Source organism: Electrona antarctica (genome assembly GCF_951216825.1).
Source record: "Electrona antarctica genome assembly, chromosome: 5".
Taxonomy (NCBI): Eukaryota; Metazoa; Chordata; class Actinopteri; order Myctophiformes; family Myctophidae; genus Electrona; species Electrona antarctica.
The window spans coordinates 50917424-50939208 of record NC_136810.1 but is presented as its reverse complement, the minus strand read 5'-3'; the positions used below and the strand labels follow the sequence as shown (position 1 = coordinate 50939208).

Here is a 21785-nt window from a genome sequence, read left to right as displayed (position 1 = left end):
TAGCTCATTTTTGTTTTGCATCACAGCAACAACTAAATATCAACTATGGGATGCAAGTGATTCTAGTATTACTTAAGTAACCACTTAATACGTATATATTTTGTCATTAAATGTATGTTTTAAGGCCATTGTTAGTTAGCTATACTTGACATGGATTTGTTGCACAACAACTACTTTGAGTCCACAAAGTGATGTCTTTCTACCTATCAACAATCTTTCCTTTGTATTTGTTTCCAATCCAGTGTCGCATAATCCGTCGCATCACTGCCCTGACCTACAAGAGGTGAATGAACAAAAAAGCATGACAAAGAAAAAACACCACAGCTGTGATCAGTGTGGAAAAGACTTTTCTTTCGTCTCCAATCTTAAAAGACACCAGATAATTCACACTGGAGAGAAACCATATGGATGTGATCAGTGTGGACAACACTTCTCTCTATTGGCCCACCTTAAAAGGCACCAGAGAATTCACACTGGAGAGAAACCCTATGGATGTGATCAGTGTGGACAGAACTTCTCAAGATGGTCCAGCCTAAAAAGCCACAAGATAATTCACACTGGAGAGAAACCCTATGGGTGTGATCAGTGTGGGCAACACTTCTCTGAAATGTCCAAACTTAAAAGACACCAGAGAATTCACACTGGAGAGAAACCGTATGGATGTGATCAATGTGGACAACACTTCTCTCACATGAACAGCCTTAAAAAACACCAGCACATTCACACTGGGGAGAAACCATATGGGTGTGACCAGTGTGGACAACACTTCTCTGAACAGTCCAGCCTTAAAATACACCAGAGAATTCATACAGGGGAGAAACCCTATGGATGTGACCTGTGTGGACAACACTTCTCTCACATGAACAGCCTTAAAAGACACCAGAGAATTCACACAGGGGAGAAACCCTATGAGTGTGATCAGTGTGGACATCACTTCTCTCTACTGGCCAATCTCAAAAGCCACCAGAGAATTCACACAGGGGAGAAACCATATGGGTGTGTTCAGTGTGGACAACACTTCTCTCTATCGGGTCAGCTTAAAAGCCACCAGAGAATTCACACAGGAGAGAAACCATATGGATGTGATGAGTGTGGACAACACTTCTCTGAAATGTCCCATCTAAAAAACCACCAGAGAATTCACACTGGAGAGAAACCCTATGGGTGTGATCAGTGTGGACAACACTTCTCTCAAATGACCAGCCTTAAAAGCCACCAGAGAATTCACACTGGAGAGAAACCCTATGGATGTGATCAGTGTGGACAACACTTCTCTCAAATGGCCAGCCTTAAAAGCCACCAGAGAATTCACACTGGAGAGAAACCCTATGGATGTGACCAGTGTGGACAACACTTCTCTCACATGAATAGGCTTAAAACACACCAGAAAATCCACACCGGAGAGAAACCCTTTCATTGTGATGTGTGTGGAAAAGCTTTTAGTCGATCAGATTCTTTAGAAGATCACAAGGTTGTACACAATGGATTTAAACTAAGGCTGTCAAAGTTAACGCGTTAATCGTGCGTTAACTCAAAGTCCTTTTAACGGCGTTAATTTAATTAACGCTGTAAATTCAGCCTCCGTTGGGCTCGTTATTAATTAATTTGCTTCACAATGTGTTATAGATCAGAAGCTCTTTGAAGTGGGCATTGGGCAAAAGCAAAACTATGGCAGTTTTGGTTGACAAACATAGTTAGTTAGTTGTGAAAGCTTGATGCTAATCATGCTACACAGACCATGCTAATGAGTGCTAAAGCTAATGTCTACTTGCAGGAGAGAGAGAGGGGCTTGTGTGTGTGTGTGTTGTGTTGTGTTTATGATTTTGTTTCCCTCTTCCATGGCATTTGCAATAAAGCAAGCATTCTCCCATGTTGAGTATTTAAAACTTGAAAAACAGTGGTCCGGGGACCACCAGTGGTCCCTGAGGGGATTCCAGGTGGCCCACAGTTAAATGATGGAGGGTTGGTAATCAAATTAACCCTTATAGATCTTTAACTTTTGAGAGACACCAAGAAACCAAGTGGGTCCATTTGGTTAAATTTTACACTCTCAAGAGTTGGATAATTGTTAAACAAATGCATTACTTAAAGTTAATTTACAAGAAGTCTACACAATTAGAGAACTTAGAAAACATGTTATTTTGATCAACATTGGCCTGTTATCTCTCCTAATGGTACCAACATCAATACAGTTCTTTAGTTTGGGTCTGGAAGGCTAAATGTCATCAAATGGTGGTCCGTGGCTCAAATGCAGAATAAATAATGGACCTTGATATGAAAAATCTTGAAAACCACTGATTTAAGGTATATTTAGAACGGATAAAAAATATGCGCTTAATTTGCAATTAATCGGCGATTAACTATGGGCAATCATGCGATTAATTGCGATTTAATCGACTGACAGGCCTAATTTAAACTGTTTCCTTGTGGTCAGTGTGGAAATAGGTTTACTACTTCAAGCAATCGGAATTGTCATGAGCGCACACATGTGGAAGATTTTTTTTTTATTTTGTTCTGCTTCATTATATCTGACCAGCATTTTTTTGTATTGCTATTATGATACTATACTACTGTATTGTTGTTGCAGAAATAAATAAGTCTCAATATTAATTGTTTTTATCATTATTTGTTTCGCTGTACTTTGACCTGACAAGCTTTGTCTCAGATGTTGTTCATTTAGACCACATGGAATATAATAAACCTTGGACCACTAAAGAACATACCATTTGTACCAAACATACATACATCTTCTTTTCTTCCCCTATTCGAGAGTAGATGATTGTTACACCTGCAAACAGTGCAAAACATTACCCATCAACACCTAGGATGTATTGAAATGCAAACACTTTATGCAAACTTTATTTTCTCACATATTAAAAACGCTACCAGGGGCGACTGTGGCTCAAGAGGTAGAGCAGGTCGTCCAATGATCCATGGGTCGGCGGTTCGAATCCCGGCTCCTCCTGTCTACATGTCGCCCGGCTCCTCCTGTCTACATGTCGAAGTGTCCTTGGGCAAGACACTGAACCCCAAATTGCTCCCGGTGTGCTGGTTGGTACCTTGCATGGCTTCCGCCGCAATCGGTGTATGAATGTGTGTGTGAATGGGTGAATGTAATGCACAATCTATGTAAAGCGCCTTGGATAAAGGCGCTATATAAATGCACCATTTACCATTTTATTTTCATTCACAGGGAGGGTGATGGTATTTTATCAGGACACATCAATTTCCTCCAGGGGTACCCCTATTTAAATTTCGACCTGTCCCTAAATTATCAAAATTAAACTCCAATATCTACTGCAATATCTCCTCACCGCACACTATGTTGACCAAGTACCATTAAACCTTTTTGGTCAATGTTTCTTTTCTTTAAAACTAAACAAAAAAAAATATATATATATCAAATGCAGGCACTGTATTAATCTGTTTTTCCTCTTTTAATGACCAAAATAAATAAACTACTACTACTACTACTCAGGGGCGGTCTTAAGCATCGGGAGCCCCCGTTCATGACGTCATCATTTTAATAATTAATCATTATTATTATTATTATTATTATTATTATTATCATACACAGCCAAGTAGAAAAATACACAAATTGATTAAACAATGTTTTACTTTAAGGTATAACTTGAAGGCAGCATAGGCTATACAATGATACAATCGCAACTCTCAGCTGCTAGTGCAGTGAGTGCACACACTGGGAAGTGGGAACAATTACAACCAAACAACACATAGACATGACAGGTGGAGTACCTGCAGTGATTATTAGCTGCTGCCAACTAGGTAAGTGGACGTACCGGATGAGACTGAATAATTGACAAGGCTGATTGGAAGGCTGAGATGCAATGCAATATTACTTCTACTACTACAACCTTACTACTAATACTACTACTACTACTACTATTTTTTCTTTTTACAAAAACAAAAAACATATATAAGGCCTCCACTACTACTACTTCTGCTGCAGTCGAGTCATAAAAGAGATGAATGAAAATTAGCGACGGCCGCAATGTGTAAACATTTGCTTCCAAAAGTAATTGGTCCGACATGAAAAACTTTCACTGCACAATGACATCCACAGCCACAGATACGGTTCCATACCGGTTCCCCCATACGGTTCAATGATTTCTCAATATCTTTAGTGCGATTTCCAAGCTCAAAGCGCGATGCGACGCATTTTGAGCTTGTAACCAAGTGTAAAATCTGCCATTAAGGCCTACCAAAATACATTTTACTCGACTAAATCAACTGTACATTTAGTCGACTAAAATCGTATGATATTTGATGACTAAACCTATAGACTAAAAGGAAATCTTTTCAGATGACTAAAATATGACACCAACACACACACAAACAGAAGAAACATTGCACATCCCTGATTATAATTATGTGCTCTTTGGTGACGCCTCTCCCTCTCCACCGCCCTCCAGAGCGTCAGTGGGTGCACCGGGCGTCGTTCGGGCTGAGCGCGGGCCAGCAGCTGGGCTTCGAGGTGGGCTTCCGCTCCGAGCGGCCCCTCAGGGCCTCGGTGAGGATGAGCGTGCAGGTGAAGGACAACCAGTACAACGGTACGGTCGTACTGCTGTCTGCCGAGGCCTACCAGGACATCATCTCCCTGGACAACGTCAGTAGAGCTGGAGCTGAGGAGGAGGAGGACACAGAAGAGGGTAGGAGGCCAGGGGAGGAGTTTTATTTTATTTTTGAGGGGTGCTAGCCCTAACCTGACTCCGCCAGATGGGGCAGCAGAGAGTACACTGGGTTCCCCCCTCCTGCTCCCATCTGGGAACTCTCAGGCAGCTAGAGGCGGGATCAAGGCATACACAGTGCTGCCTGAGAGTTCCCAGATGGGAGCAGGAGGGGGGAACCCAGTGTACTCTCTGCTGCCCCATCTGGCGGAGTCAGGTTACGCTAGCCCCTCCTATGTCCAGCTTTGAGGGTTTGTGTAAACACAAACATTGTCCTAACACAAACATTGAATGCCATTGACAGTGAATGGCCAGTATTGAGAGTTTGTGCAAACACGAACATTGTGTAAACACAAGCATTGAAGACAAAAGTGAGGACGCAAATTGGAATGAGATGATGAATTTATGTGTATTGATTGGACACTTTATTAACAGTTTGCATGGACCAGCACAGGGTAGGGACAGTACCATACACGGTCTGCTTAAAAGGATGAATCCAGGCCGGTAATCCAGCCTGACGGCGTGTCGCGGGTTCGAGTCCCGAGCCTGTCGGCCTTTGCTGCATGTCTTCCCCCATCTCTCTCCCCTTTCCTGTCTAATTACTGTACCCTATCAATAAATAAATCAATAAAAGGCAAAAACACCAAACACAAAAAAATCTTAAAAGGATGAATCCAAGAAAGCCTATTGTTTGACTTGTTTCCATTAGCGTCCTCATGTACTCAATTTATTGAAAATGGAGAGGGTGCAGGAGGAGGGTGGGGTGGGGGGGAGTCAGCCCAGTGGAAAGGAGAGAGAGTTTTGGGAGATTGATGGGTTGTGTGATCTCAGTTGTATGGTGTTATTGGTGGAAGTTTCCTCAACTCTTCATTAGAAATTGAACAATTCAGAGAGATAGACATTTTCTATTTCTTTAGAAGGCTTTAGTTATTACGTATAATTCCTGCCCCCCTGAAGCCAATCAATCATGGCCTCCTCACTAATCAGTAAATATTGGCCCTGGACTATTAGGGAGAACACCAGCCAAGTATTCCCTGCTGCATAATTACTAGGAGCTCATTTTCAGTATGACGTTTGTCGTTTCTTCATCACATATACAGTTCCCCAGGCAGCACTCAGCTCTGTAACAGCTACTTTGTGATGCATATTCCAGGAACTCCACTGAGCAACTTCCACTGACATGAATAGCTGGGGGGGGGGGGGGGGGGGGGGGGCGGAGCTTCGCGCCAGTTCAGTCTCTATCCTTTTATATACTCTATGCTTCTACCTGACTGTGTACATGTGGTCCCAGCTCCATTTTGGAGTCTTCCCTATGTGATAAAGTCATCTAAAGTAGGAAACGACTACCAGAAAGTCCCACATTCGACATATTCATTTCTTTGGTGTTTTGTTTATTTCCCTCTTGTATCAATGTACGGTAATATTTATTTCTTGCTGCTATACCTCTTTTCTGCTACCATTAAGCCGGTATCTTTGGCCCGTGCAGGTGCTTATGATGCCGTGCTGAACTTTGCCGACTGTCAAGTGGGCCGGCGCCACCAGGAGAGCTTCACCATGACCAACCACAGCAGCAGCCAGGTGCTGCGCTTCGAGTGGCCTGCGGGGGGAGCTCACGTCTCCTTCTCTCCACAGGTTAGAGCAGTGGTTGTCAACCAGTGGTCCGGGGACCACCAGTGGTCCCCGGACCACCAGTGGCCCCGTATTAGATCTTTAACTCTTGAGAGCATTTTGGTTTCACTGTACGCTCTCAAGAGTTAAATTATTATTACACATCTGCATTACTTAATTTACAAGAAGTCTACACAATTAGAGAATGTAGAAGAATTGTTATTTTGATCAACGTTTGCCTGTTATCTCTCCCAATGGTACCGACATCAATACCAGCATGGCATTGTAGACAAAATCTTATCCAACGATAACCAAATATTCTTTAGTTTTGGGTCTGAGAGGCTAAACTCCATCAAATGGTGGTCCGTGGCTCAAATTAACTTAAGGGCCTTGCAAACGTGAAGCGAGGAACGCAGGCGTTGTTGCCTGGATCAACACAGGTCTCCTCCAGGTCTGTTGAAGAGGGGCGCAACAACGCAAGCGTAAAAAAAAGCGAAATCCAGGTCTGGTGAGTCGCGGGCGTATGCACGTAACGAGCACGCGCACAACAAATTCACGGGACTGCACTCACGTAAATACACTTGCGAACTATAGGCAGGTTTTATCGCTCCCCGTTTGCAAGGCCCATTCGATTGTTTTACTGTGCTAATGTATCCCAGCAAGCGCGGTGAGGACCTGGACGAATTAGTGACGTCTGGATTGGGGCCAGATCAGGTCAAAACAAGAGATCAGATCTGTTCCAGAATATCACTTTGATTTCAACCAACATAAATTCTGCCCACCAAGACGGACGTCCCTGGATGAATTGGAGAGAGTCCGATCGGGTTAGATTTGACTAGTTATAATATGACTTAAGTTGACCTGATGATGCCGTCCTCCGGTGACATCATTCATTGCATCTGGCTTGAAACATCTCTTCTGCATTTCTAGGGCTCCATTTTCATCACTGCTAAACCCCTTATCCCTAAACTTCTTTGCCTTTTTTTACTATTTTGAAAAATATTTTTGAATAGTTTAACTAGCCAATCTACATTGACATGTTGTGAGCTTGTATGTAGACTGTCCATTTTAACTATTCAAAAATGTTTTGCAAAATAGTAAAAAAAGGCAAAGAAGTTTAGGGATAAGGGGTTTAGCGGTGACGAAAATGGAGCCCTTACTGTTTAGTGTTCAATAATTCCTTCTTTCTTTCTCCCTCCTCCTGCAGGTGGGACACCTCCACGCCGGCTGCTCAAAGGAAGTGAGCGTCACCTTCTCCTCCAATCAGCCGGTGACATTGGCGAGAGAGCCAATGAGGTGCAAGCTGCGTCAGGTGGAGTTTGAGCAGGCGACGGAGCACGTGGCTGACTGGGACGACCGGCAGAGGACCGTCCAATGGGTGACTGCCTCCACACAGGCTGCTGGAGCCCCGCCCCCACAGGCTGCTGGAGCCCCGCCCCCACAGGCTGCTGGAGCCCCGCCCCCACAACCGCAACCTGCTAACAACAAGGTGTGTGTGTGTGTGTGTGTGTGTGTGTGTGTGTGTGTGTGTGTGTGTGTGTGTGTGTGTGTGTGTGTGTGTGTGTGTGTGTGTGTGTGTGTGTGTGTGTGTGTGTGTGTGTGTGTGTGTGTTTTTGAGTGGTGCAACCACTCCAAGGAACAGCAATGTCCGTGTTAACCTATGTGACTGTGTGGCAGTCACATAGGTGGCGCTGTTGTGCCTGCTAATGAGAGAGAGAGAGGGGGGGGGGGGGCAGGGGGAGAGGGGAGTTGCACCACTCAGTTCACACAGGTGTGATTTTTTCTTAACAACATGAACCCCTGAGCTGAATTCCAATTCCTAAAATCTTGGCCACTCCAGTATGGCAGTGTTACGGTGAAATTGGCGACCTGCTGAAAATTGTGTGTGACAATCGTGGGGACGTCACATGACACTGACATACTGTAGGACGTCAGTACGTGGAAATAAGCCTCAGGACGTTCTTGTGTAATCCTCGAAATGCTGTTCAAATAAATCCAATCAAAAAACTGAATCAAAATCAAGCATTTCTTAAGTAAAAACATGCGAGTACTTCTTCCATCACTACATGTGTGTGCGTAGCTGATAACGACGGACCCTGAGCCGCCCTGCAGCGTGGTGGAGGGCTCGCAGAGGGAGCTGGAGCTGCGTGTCAGCGCCCGGTGCGACTACGCCAACTTCAGCTGTGACTTCACTGAACCCATCGCCTTCAGAGACACCATGCTGTACCAGACCAGGCTGCACCAGTGAGTTGGCTCTGCTTCACCCTAGAACAGTGTTTCTCAGGGGCACGGTGGCACAGTTGGTAGTGCTGTCGCCTCACAGCTAGAAGGTCCTGGGTTTGATTCCCGCTCGGGGCGCTGTGGGTGCTGGCGGCGTGTTTCCTCCTCCGCGTCATCAGTGCCCATACCCGAGGCGGGGTTGGCGAAAGGGCCTTTCTGTGCGGAGTTTGCATGTTCTCCCCGTGTCCCCTAGGGTAGGTACCCTCACAAAAACATGCAGTAATCCTGGTCTCTAAACAAACTGCCTCCCCCTGGCCAGCCGGGGCGCCTGATGGAGGGGAAAGGAACTGGTTGGAATAACGTGTTCCTTCCACGCGCTACGTCCAACCAGGGAAACTCCCCCCTGTCACGTGTAAAGGAGCAACTTGGACACTCAGGCAGGAAGGAAGCATGAGTTCAAGTCCGTTGCTCTCCCCATGTCCCCCATATATGGGGACTAGGTTGGCGGAGGGTGTGTAGAGAGCCCAGGATCACATTAGATAATTGGCACAGGGGTGAAAAAATGGGTTACAAAATCGAGGGATACAAATTTTTAAAAAAAGAACAGTGTTTCTCAAAACTTTTACATTTCAAGCTCTCCCCTTAACCCTCACAGTATACTAAATGGAACCAAATGGAGCCATTAGTGTTCATTTGTATACTGTCAGTTACAGTTACAGACTTGTATGGGTCAATTTACTGAATTTAGACGCCTCTAAAGGTACCCATAGAGTCCCTGGAATTGATTTTGAGAACCACTGCCCTAGAACCATCACTAAACCTGGGTATATTTGACCTGATATATTCAATTCTATAAAACATATTTAGCATCAAAATATATTAAACTACAACAATATGGAAATGTATATTTCAACGTGAAATCTCACACAAAAAATATTCCTAAAAAACATCCCTACCATTTACCATCTCCACAGGAGAAAAATGAGCACAAAACAATAGTATTTCAGCCCTTCGGCCATCAACCCCTAAAGAAGGCACTAATGATGAATGAATGAATGAATCATTAGAGGCTTGGTTGCTGACAGATGCACATAACAAATCCTAACCATGGGGTCATTTATTTCTGCCTCTGGACTCGTCCAGAGCACGTTCAGCAGCTTGAGGATATTGTCTGTGTTGTGATTTAACTGTATTTAAATTATTACGTTCAGGACCTGCAGGTCTACTACCTTCACCATTCTGTATTGTGAAGTGCATTTCTTATTAAAACTAGTATGCATCCATATAGCTTTAAAACACATTTCAATTATAATGCAGTCCGTCGTGCATTAGTGGCCTAATGGACATTCAATGTTCTCTCAGCAGCACCATTCTGTAGGTTGAACTGTCTGTCAGTCTGTCACCTCATTCCCATCTTAGTCTCTTTAGAAAATCGTTAATGGCTTGAGAAGCCATTAACCCATTTTGGGCGGGAACCCCTTTTGGTGTTTTAAACATTATGTTATAATTTAGCTATTGAAAAATAGCAGATCTACAAGCTCATAGCGCCCCACCGAGTGGCGCGCTACGAGCTTGTAGGTCTGCTATTTTTGAAAAATCGTGAAAATATTGATTTCAGAAAACTGGAGGTCAGGCCTAAATTGGTTAAAAGCGGGGGATTGTGTGTCTCTCATATTCGTGTCTGCAGGCTACAGATGGTGAACCGAGGCAGTGTGAAGCTGGAGTACTCTTGGCAAGTCCTCATGGGGCCCAATGGCAACATCAGCTATGATGACCAAGGAGGTAGTTATTGCATTATTATGAAATTGATCTGTGCCGTGTGTCAACTGTAATTGTACAAGAAGAAGGCATTTAGTGCATTAGGAAGTCGTGCGTGCGTGCGTGCGTGCGTGCGTGCGTGCGTGCGTGCGTTTCTGTCTTCCAGACAGTGGTGTAAAGTAACTGAGTACATTTACTCAATAATCTTTTTTTACTTTACTGGAGTATTTCCAATTTTCTGTACTTTTACTTCTACTCCGATCCAAATATTGTACTTTTACTCCACTGCATTTATTTAAAAGCTTTAATTACCAGTACTATAGTTTGTAGAATGTTATTACCGGTATTAACCACTTCAGTCCTATATACATTTCGGCCATTTGAATATAGCCGATCTACAAGTTCACAATGTGTTGTGAGCTTGGAGATCTGTATTTTCAAAAGATTTTTACGCATTTGAAAACTTGCATGTTTGTTTGTTTGTCTGTTTATTTTCGAATATGCCAATAAAACAGAAACAATTCCTTGTATTTCACATCATAAGGAAAAGCAAATTAAAATAAATAGTTAAAATATAACAAGAAGAAATAAAAGGAAAAAGAAAAAAAAGAAAAATCTAAGCATATCCGAAAAGGAGTGAGAAGAAGTAAAAACTTATAAACTCCCACCCCTCTGATGCACTCATGTGAATTGGGACATTCTGCATAATGAGTACTATTAGATTTGTACTTTAAATATACCAATACTTTTGTACTTTTACCCAAGTAATGTTTTTATTTCCAGACTTCTACTTGTGTCATGACCTGACTCAAATCATGACAAATATGGGAGACGATACACAGAAATAAACGCCAAAAATGTATTTATTTGAAACTACAGTAGATTAAACATAAATTATACTTTACTTTTAGAGTGGGGTGTGAGTAGTCAGTTGTATCAGTAGTGTAGTGCATGTATGGATGTGTGAGAATGTAGTGTACTGGTATGTGCAGGTGCATTAACTAAGGACCAAACTAACTCAAAATAACCAAAACCAAACAATGTTTCCTGTGTAGGGGTGAGAGGGAGAATGGCCTTGACCAGCCTGCTTAAATACTCCTAGCCAGATTGGAGTCAGGTGTGCCTCTTCCTCTAGGCACACCCCTGCAGGCTGGTCCCCTCCTCCTACACATGTGGACAGAGAACAACACTATCAGAACACAGCAACAACATCACACAAACAGGATGGGTCATCACACTTGTAACAGAGTGTTTTACATGGCAGTATTGATGATAAAAAACAAAAAAGGAGCACTTTTTCCACCTGCCTTCTTCCAGATGTGACTCCAGCTGGCTCGCGGCCTGGCAGCCGGTCAGCGGCAGTGATGCGTCCCAGCAGCGCTCTGCGTCCCTCCAGCGCTCTGGCCAGCGTGACCTCTCTGATGATGGGGGACCCCGAGCGGCCTCCGTTCACCGTGGAGCCCAGCGCAGGGACGGTGGGGCCCGGCACCGCTCAGAACTTCAACGTCCGCTTCTCTCCTCTGGACTTGGCCGCGTTCAACGGAAGGTTGGCCTGCAGGTATAACCACAGCAGCAGTGCTACATAGTTTTGTTTGTAGTACTTGTGCTGACAGAAGTACTTACCCAGGGGGCAAAGGGGGTTGACCTGCATTTGTCATAACATACAAATCTGCCTTTTATAGCGCCACCAGGAGGCCGACTTTTGTAAAACACATTTTTTGATATTACTCCTCCAGATTCTGTCCAAAAATCTCACAAATCGTTACACAGTATCTCTATGGTCATGTGCTCAAGTCGGATCTGTCCCATATTTCAGATTCCATCCTAATTGGCTATAATTGGCTTTCACAGTTTGCAAGATTGCCCCGTTTGGAACAAAAGCCTCAAATCATGAACGCAGCATGCAATTTACGTGAAATCTTTCACATATTTTCTTACTAGGCTGAGGAATATATCCCACCCTTTTCACATTGGCCTGTTATAGCGCCACCAACAGGTTGATTTTTGCAAAACACATTATTGGAACAAAATGCCTCAAATCATCCAATTGCCATCAAAGGCGTATGAAGAAATGGCACCCTTTTCACATTGGCCTATTATAGCGCCACCAGGAGGCCACAACCTGACCTGCCCTGGTGGAGACCTGTGCCCAGAAGGGCACTTTTTCTAGTTTCCTTTGAATTTGTCTCTGCATGGGGAGGGACACCGCTAAATAAAATGATAACAGGATGTTGCCCCGTTTGGTCTGCCCTAAGCCCTCCTCTTCCAGTGGGGCGTCTATGTTTTCATTCCCACCAACAACAATGTTTACACGTTCTGAATGCCCCTGCCGACAGATTCAGTACCGCAGCTCGGAATCTGTTCTTGAGAGATTAACCCCAGATTTAACCCATTCGGAACGGGAACCCCTTTACTTTTGGTGTTTTAGGCATTATGTTATTCTTTAGCTATTTTTGAAAAATCGTGAAAATGTGGCGCAAATCTTTGAATATATAGTATTTCACGGCGATGGTTTTTAACTCAAATCTTTGCTTCTGGGAGGGGAGGTGTCTGGAACAACATATTTTCAGATGTGGGTCCGTGGCCAAATACAGATATTTTCGGGGGTCCTTGACATGGAAAAGGTTAACCTATTTTGGGCGGGAACCCCTTTTGGTGTTTTAAACATTGTTATAATTTAGCTATTGAAAATAGCAGATCTACAAGCTCATAGCGCGCCACCGAGTGGCGCGCTACAAGCTTGTAGGTCTGCTATTTTTGAAAAATCGTGAAAATATTTATTTCAGAAAACTGGAGGATTTAGAAGATTTTTTTTAAGAACCACTGACATATAGAAACATGGGCCTCGGGTCTAAATGTAATCCAAACTCTGTTTCCCATGATGCAGCATTTCCAACCTTGCGGAGGGGGTCGAGGCTCCCTGCGTGTCAGTGTGTGGACGCAGCCTGCTGCCTCACGTCCACTTCCACGTGGACCACTCAGACTACATCAGTGAGTCCAGGGGTCAGCTGGACCCCAACACCAGGGTCATAGAGTTCAACTCTGTCGGCCTCGCTGTACCCATGACTAGGTATGACAACCGGAAGTTATATGGAGGCTTAGCGCTGAAACGTGACATGGTTCTACTGTTTACTTGCGCGAGCAAGTAATAAGGTGCGCAGGTACTGTTTTCGGCTGCGTATGTTCGGTGACACCCTCGGCCAATCAGGGCGCTGCGTACGTATGTCGGTGCGTCGCTCGGCCAATCAGAGCGCGAGTTGGCAGCTTGCTGCGTATGCCGGTGGTCCTTTTGACCCTTTGGATCGCCTCCTTGTGTTGGTGGCGTTGCTCGGCCAATCAGGGATTGGCTGATGACGTAACTATGTGTGTTTATGTAAAAAACATGTTTAAAAGAAGTATGTGGATGACGTAACCAATTTAAGTGTATAGTTTATATTAACTATATATCAGATGTTTCAATAACTTGATTGGTTGGTTAATGCACGGATGATAATAGCCGACCCGAGCCGATCTGAATGTTTATTGTATTCTAATGTAGCAGTGCCCAAAAACAGGCTGAAGTTGAACCATGAAGTACTGTACGAGCGTCCTGTGAACCATGGCTAATGGAGGCTTTAGCACATTCCTTTTTTTGTTTACTTTTTGAAACGTTTTGCATATAATGATATTATGCCCAAAATACGCATTCCAAGTTCAAAGCGGTTAATATCTCTAAAATACGTGTGCTGCTTCATCCAGGTATCTCTTTATTAATCATCGCCTTTAGTTAAATCTTGGGAGAGAGATTGCAGACGAGCCAGGCTCATTTTCAGTGATGCAGAAAATAAGAAAACATAAAAAGTTGTGAAGCAGAACATGAAAGTAAAATAAAAAGAGAAGGATCCGAGCACACAAGGTTAAAAAATGAGGAACGCCTTTATTAAATTAAAAGGCAACTGCCAACATGTTTCGACCTACAAGGTCTTCATGAGTGATGAAGACCTGTTGGCAGTTGCCTTTTAATTTAATAAAGGCGTTCCTCATTTTTTAACCTTGTGTGCCCGGATCCTTTTGATCCGTGTGAGCACCTTTTTATCATTATCACATCCTGCTACCTCCATTGAGCACCTGCTTAGTTCCTCTTTTTTCTCATGAAAGTAAAATAATTGGACTATAGATCATCATGTGTGCTATAGTTTACACTTTACAGCTACAGTAGGCCACAAATTAAGGCAAAAATAATGAATGTAGGATTGGGAATATGAGGATTCCATCTGGTTCTGTGTGACCACCTGCTCATTCTAGGATCTGATTCTGCTTATAATAAATGAGCATCGTATTGTATTTTTTAATTTTCCTGTGTGTGTGTGTGTGCGTGCGTGCGTGTGCGGTCCCTTGCCAATTCCTCAGATGTTTCAGTGTGGTGAACCCCACCAATAAGCCGTACTCGTTCCAGTGGAGTTCTGAGGTCTCCGGGCCCGGTCCGTTCCGCTGCCTCACCCCACACGGCTCTATCATGCCTGGGAAGAAAGTGGAGGTAAGGTGGAGTGGTCACAGCCACTGGTGGAAAAAGTACTCACATTCTTTTACTTAACCCATTTTGACCTGAGATCAGATTCTAAAAATGTCTTCTACATCCTGACAGTTTTGTGAAAAAGCCATGTTTCTATGTCAGTCGTTCTTCGATTTTTCAAAAATAGCAGACCTACAAGCTCGTAGCGCGCCACTCGGTGGCGCGCTATGAGCTTGTAGATCTGCTATTTTTCAATAGCTAAAGCATAACATAATGCTAACACCAAAAGGGGTTCCCGTTCAGGATGGGTTAAGTAAAAAAATACTGCAATGTAGAAATACTATGTTACAAGTAAATGGCCAGAATTCAAAATTTACTTGAGTAAAAGTACAACAGTATTGGTATCAAAATGCACTTGAAGTACCAAAAGTATAAAGTACTCATTATGCAATATGTCCCGTTTCAAGTTTTCAAATGTATAGAAATCATTTGAAAATAGCAGATCCACAAGCTCTCAATGCGTCTCAATTGTGACCTTGTAGATCAGCTATTTTCAAATGGCCGAAATGTATATAGGGCTAAAGTGGGTAATGTATGTTTTGTAAGAAATAATCCAAATCTACAGTAACTAGTAAGTCACTACTAAGTAACTAGTAACTAAAGTTTTCATATAATTGTACTTGAGTTCAAAAGTACAATATTTGCCTCTGAGATGTAGTGGAGTAGAAGTACAAGTACAGTGATCTGAGGGTAGATATATACTGCCTGAGGCTTTAATTAAAGCCTTGATCTCGGCCAGCAGGGGGATTCAAATAGAGCACTCAGTGAGTGGTCTATCTGTTCTGCCTGATGGCTGATTCAAAATTCAGATCAAAAGAGTCACTCCCACCAGGTCTTAAGTACCCACAGAGTAAGAAAGACAAAACAGAGAAAAAACAAGATGACAGAATATTAGCAGAGAGGGTATAAAAACAATGCAGACAAACAGAAACAAGCTCTAACAAAAAAACACAGAAAGGCAGAGTGATAAAAAAGGAGTGAGAATGAAAGAGATAGTTGTAAGGGGTTAGAATAGAATAAGTGCAAAAAGAACAGAGTGTGTTTCTCTACCTGTGTGTGTGTGTGCAGAGTTTCAAAGTTTAAACAGCTGTGGAGCTGTTTATCACCTTGTCTCTGCGACCGTGAGCCACCGCGCATCCCGACGATTGTAAATCATTTGTGACTTTGTCTCGCATCGCTCCGGACATGTAGCAGTTTCTGACGAGAGCTAAGGGGTATAGCTAATTTTGCTGATCACCGCTCACAACACTAGCCCCCACCTCCCTGATAACACGGAAATGAAACGGCGGGTCGACGAGTCAACGATGGCAAAGCTTAGCTTTGTTTATGCTACCACCTAGCGGGCAATAATGGAGTTAAGTACTACAAGCTTGTGAGCTTGTCGGCTATTTTCAGCTAATGCTCCTCCAAGAATAGGGATACTATGGTTTTTCTCATCCCATCTTACCTAATGGCATCGGAAATACATGGAAGATAGGCCATACTGTACTGGGTGACACTCCTCTCTCTCTCTGTGTGTGTGTGTGTGTGTGTGTGTGCAGGTGCGTCTGGAGTACATGGCGGAGCAGCTGGGTGTAGTTGAGTCTTCATGGAGCTTCATGATAGAGAAGCTGTCGCTGTCTGTTCCCTTCCTGTTGGTGGGGAAGTGCAGGGAACCACTGGTGTTCCTGGACAGAGCACACCTGGACCTGGGAAACCTGCTAGTTGGTATGTAACGCACGCATGCACGCGCAATACATACAGTATATATTCAGTACGCGTATATGAAGCATGAACACGTTAGTTCATGGTGTCATGCATGCCTCAGCCGTCAGTCTGCTGATTGTTTTCAATCAGCCACGCTTTTCTAGCCTTTTCTAGCCTTCTCACAACTCATTCCCTCAACGAGGCGGTCCAATTAAAGGTATATTCAGTGATTTCACTTAATTCAAATATCACTTATTATTTTGTTTTGTTGTGATAATCCTCCCTACTATAGAGTGTGCTGACCATATAAGAAGTTCCTCCCTGCCCCCAGTTAACCCCTGGGGGTCAAAAAACCCTAGGTTTCGTTTTTGGCTAGGTGGCCCAGCCTTCATCCAATCAGGATAGAGAGGGGCCTTCCGCCAATCATGATCGAGCGGGGGCGGGCCTTGGTGTATGTGCTGTTGGCCTGTCGCGTGTCCCCCCACTGTAGTGCGTGCATGTGCACATCTTGTTACCGGGGCGGACCGGGGGGGGTTTCCAAATCACCCAAATCACTGAATGCTCCTTTAACACCTATGATGCTAAAACGTGTATACACGTCCTTTCAATTAAAACCGCGGGGTGCCTCGGACGTGTATACACGCCTTTTTAATGATATGTGTGTGTGTGTGTGTGTGCGTGTGTGTGCGTGCACGTGCAGGCCGTAGTGCAGAGCAGACGGTCTACATAGTGAATGGAGAGCAGCAGCCCTTCCATTTCTCTGTGCTGGAGTCATCTCTCCACTCTGAAGCCCAGCTCCACAGTCTGCTGCTGGCGCCCATGACTGGTACTGTTCCTCCCAGTGGCAGGTGGGGATCACTGGAACACGAACACACACACACACACACACACACACACACACACACACACACACACACACACACACACACACACACACACACACACACACACACACACACGTTGATGACCACAGTGCTTTCTATGGGAACCTGAACCTGATCCTAAAATGGTGCTGATGGGCCGCGGTGGCTCAGGGGTAGAGTGGCTGGATGGTAACCGCAAGGTTGCCAGTTCGAACCCGGGCTCCCCCAGAATTACTGTCGAAGTGTCCTTGAGCAAGACACTGAACCCCTAATTGCTCCCGATGTGCTAGTTGGTGCCTTGCATGGTTTCCGCTGCCATCGGTGTATGAATGTGTGTGTGAATGGGTGAATTGATGCACAATCTCTGTAAAGCGCCTTGGATAAAGGCGCTATATAAATGCACCATTTACCATTCACCATTTATCATCCGCCATGCAGGCTGCCACTGTGCGTGTCGCTGACCCCCGGCCAGGAGGGCAGTGCTTGCTTCAGGCTGCTGGTGAAGGTGAAGGGCAGGGCGGAGCTGCTGGCTCTCTGTGTGAAGGCCGACGGCTACGCCATGAACGCCCGTGTTCAGGTGGAGGACACGGACCACGGCCTCCGAGAGATCAGCCCCGACTGCACGCACACGCATGACTTTGGAAAGGTCAGTGCACAACCTTGACCAAAACACATTATGAATTATTAACCACTTAAGCATTTCTTCTTCTTTCTTTTTTTTGAGTGGTGCAACCACTCCCTTACGGAGCTATGTGTGTGTGTGGGTGGGTGGGTGGCTGGCTGGCTGGGTATGAGCACGAAAACAGCATGGTTGTTTTTCACCACCTGTGCGCAACCTAACGCACACACAAACACACACGCACGTATGAACTGTATATATGATGCTTTCGGGTGTGCCAGTACAGTAGAGGGTACAGTAGAGGGGCCGTCACACGGTAACTCTGTCATTTCTCAACCGTTCCGGACACGGGCGGCACACCGGAACCGGCCCGGCCCCCTGGGGGGCCTGGAACTCTTCACCGCGCAGACCGGACGGAGGACTCGCTGAAATGCCGCAGAGGAGGAGTTTGTTTCTACGTGAAAGACAGATGGTGCTCTGACACTAAAGTTCTACACCGATCATGCTCGCCAGAGCTCGAGTCTCTTAGCATCCGAGGGAATTCGCTTCAATCATCCTGGTAGCTGTGTACATCCCCCCCCCCCCACAGGCTGGAGCTATGTCAGCTGCCCGACAGCTAGCTGCACAACAACAAAAGGAATTGGAAAATGCCCATCCACATTCAGCCGTCCTTATTATGGGAGATCTGAATCATGTCAACTTGAGGAAGTCGCTTCCGCGGTTCCGCCTTGATTCAACTGACTGGTCTGTTTTTCAAGATGCATGCGTTGACCTGGATGAGTATACTGACACAGTTACCTCCTACATAAAGTTTTCCGAGTCTCTCTGTATCCCATCTAAGACTGTTACTGTTTTTAGCAATAACAAACCTTGGTTCAGTAAAGAGGTTAAAACCCTCTGCTCAAAGAAAAACGAAGCCTTTAAGAGTGGCAACAAAGAGGCTTTTAAATTAGCCAGATAATAAGTTTGAGCATGCTGTGAAAAAAGCTAAAGCCAAATATAATGACAGTCTGCAAGCCAAACTACGTGCCAACGACACCAAGGGCGTTTGGCAAGGGATGCAGACCATCACAGGGTATAAAGGCAGCCGCCGAGCTCCAGATGACCCCCTCCTCCCTGATAGATTGAACGAATTCTATTGTAGATTCGACATGCCCCCCCCTCCCTTTGTAGTTAGTGAGCAAGAGGTAAGAACCCTCCTCCTTAAACAAAACAGCAGGAAAGCAGCAGGCCCAGATCAGGTCTCTGCTTTTACTTTAAAGCACTGTGCCCACCAATTATCTCCTGTCTTTGCTGGTATTTTTAACTGGTCTCTTACACTATGCAGAGTCCCTGCTTGTTTTAAATCTGCTGTGGTCCCTGTTCCTAAGAAGCCCAATGCTGTTAGCATGAATGACTACAGGCCTGTCGCCTTGACCTCTGTTGTGATGAAAATATTTGAACGCATCGTCTGTAATCACCTGTCCAATGTTGAGATGGATAACTTTCAGTTCGCCTATCGAGCTAATAGGTCTGTAGAGGATGCTGTGTCTCTGTGCCTCCACAGTATCATACAGCACCTGGAGGCCCCTGCCACATATGTCAGTTTCACTTTTTGTCAAACCGGAAGCAAGTGGTAAAGATAGGCAACATGCTTTCTCAAACCATGAGTCTTAACACCGGGGCCCCCCAGGGCTGTGTTCTCTCAGCCCTCCTCTTTGCACTTTATACCAATGACTTTATTTCACATTCTCAATTTGTTAGGTTTTTTGAGTGGTGCAAACCACTCCAATAACCAGCTCTGTACCCGTGTCTGTACCTGTGTACCAGGTGTGTACCTGTACGTGGGGCCATTTACAGGTGAGCATGGTTGCTATGGTTAGTGTGTGACGTCACTGCACCACTCAGTTCACACGGGTGTGATTTTTAAATATGCAGATGACACAGCTGTCGTTGGTTATATTAAAAATGGTGATGAATCAGCCTACAGGGCCGAGGTGGCAGCCCTCGTAGACTGGTGCACTTCCAATAACCTTATCCTAAACCTGGCTAAGACCAAAGAAATTATCTTTAATTTCCGGAAAAAGGAGATTATGCCCCCATCCCTGGTTATCGATGACCAGCCTGGTGAAAGGGTCGACAGTTTTAAATTCCTTGGCACCACTATATGCTGCTCCCTAAAATGGGAAGTTAACACTAGTAACATCTTGAGTAAAGCCCACCAGAGGCTTCACTTCCTACGCCTCTTAAAGAAGTTTGGTGTGACTGGGGAGGCGTTGGTTCACTTCTACAGAGCCACTGTGGAGAGTGTCCTCGTCTTCTCAGTCACAGTGTGGTATGGAAACACCACCGTCTTAGAGAGGAAACAGCTGGAAAGGGTGGTACGCACAGCGTCAAAAATCACTGGCCTCGACCTCCCATCCGTCTCCTCTATCTACACCATACGCACTAACCGACCTCCTCTTTTCACTCGCACTTTACAGCGTGAAGCTGCTTCGTAATACGACGAACTGCGATGAATTGCTATTTATTTATTCAACATGAATTGTAACGTTTTGCATTCTTATTTATTGGCCCCCCTCATATGATGATGTTTGTACTTTTGTATCTTGTTCTGCTGTCTGAATATGTGATGTGAATATGTGTCTGTTTTTAGTGCACTGAAAATTCCAATCAACTCTGTTGACATGGCAATAAAGTCTTGAAACACGTCCTAGCGCATCCTCAATGATATCAGGCGAGAGAATAATACATTTTTTCCTTTTTTATTTTTGAATGAGCAAGACCACCGTACGCTTCGCTCTTAGGTCATATTAGCTTCCCGTTCACTAGCATGTTAGCGCGGCAGAAAGAATGCCTCGTATCTGCTCATCTAGGGCGCTCTCCGTGGTTTTGATCTGATGGATATACTACGTGCTTCATTTCTGCTCCTCATCCGCCTCTCGTTCAATATACAGTATGAACGCTTTAGAGCTTTTAGCGATATAATAGAATCGAGAGCAAGGTAAGTTAGCAAAATATTTCTCAGTTTTTTTTCCCGGATTGTTTCCGGGGTGGGGGGGGTTAAGAGTGAAAGCGGCCATGTCTTTCCGTCACCTCAGAGCTCCTATTTTGAAGGAATCCTGGGAATGAGTGTGTTAACACTGCTGCTGTCCAATCTGGTTTCTATAGGTGGAACTTTCGGACCAGTCCATCTTAACACTGCTGCTGTCCAATCTGGTTTCTATAGGTGGAACTTTCGGACCAGTCCATCTTAACACTGCTGCTGTCCAATCTGGTTTCTATAGGTGGAACTTTCGGACCAGTCCAACTTAACACTGCTGCTGTCCAATCTGGTTTCTATAGGTGGAACTGTCGGACCAGTCCATCTTAACACTGCTGCTGTCCAATCTCGGGAGGTTCCACCTGGATGTGGCCTTTGACCTGACAGGTCCCCCTAATCTGCTGCGCCATCTAGAGGCCAAAGCACACACTGCCACCGTGGAGGTGGGCAAACAGCTGCACTGGAGCCTTTCCTTCTGCCCCCAGGCTGCGTGTGAGCTCCAGGACGTCAGGCTCCTCGTCAAGGTGAAGACCTCAAACACTTGCAGCCCTATTTCCGTCACCTCATCCCTAAACTGCTTTGCCTTTTTTTTGAGGGGCACTAGCCCCTCCTATGCCCAGCTTTGTGGGTCTGTGTGAACTGTGAACACAAACATGGGCTGATGATTGGCTGATCACCCCATAGGGATGATTTGATTGGCTGAGCAACGTACATAATGAAGATAAAAGTGAGGGCCGAAAAGTGAAGAGGCCAAAAGTGATTTGCCGGA

General features: G+C 44.8%; 1 protein-coding gene across 1 annotated transcript in view; it reads left to right on the top strand.

Annotated features, from left to right (window-relative positions):
- Positions 1–21785, top strand: part of hydin (HYDIN axonemal central pair apparatus protein) — a 231991-nt gene that overhangs the window by 191820 nt on the left and 18386 nt on the right. The window contains exons 70-81 of the mRNA XM_079502371.1: positions 4434–4670; positions 6175–6320; positions 7504–7785; positions 8377–8540; positions 10204–10298; positions 11592–11832; positions 13162–13344; positions 14664–14790; positions 16368–16533; positions 17213–17360; positions 17814–18021; positions 21319–21540. Coding sequence (XP_079358497.1) covers positions 4434–4670; positions 6175–6320; positions 7504–7785; positions 8377–8540; positions 10204–10298; positions 11592–11832; positions 13162–13344; positions 14664–14790; positions 16368–16533; positions 17213–17360; positions 17814–18021; positions 21319–21540 — 2219 coding nt within the window. The remainder of the gene's footprint in view (positions 1–4433; positions 4671–6174; positions 6321–7503; positions 7786–8376; positions 8541–10203; positions 10299–11591; positions 11833–13161; positions 13345–14663; positions 14791–16367; positions 16534–17212; positions 17361–17813; positions 18022–21318; positions 21541–21785) is intronic.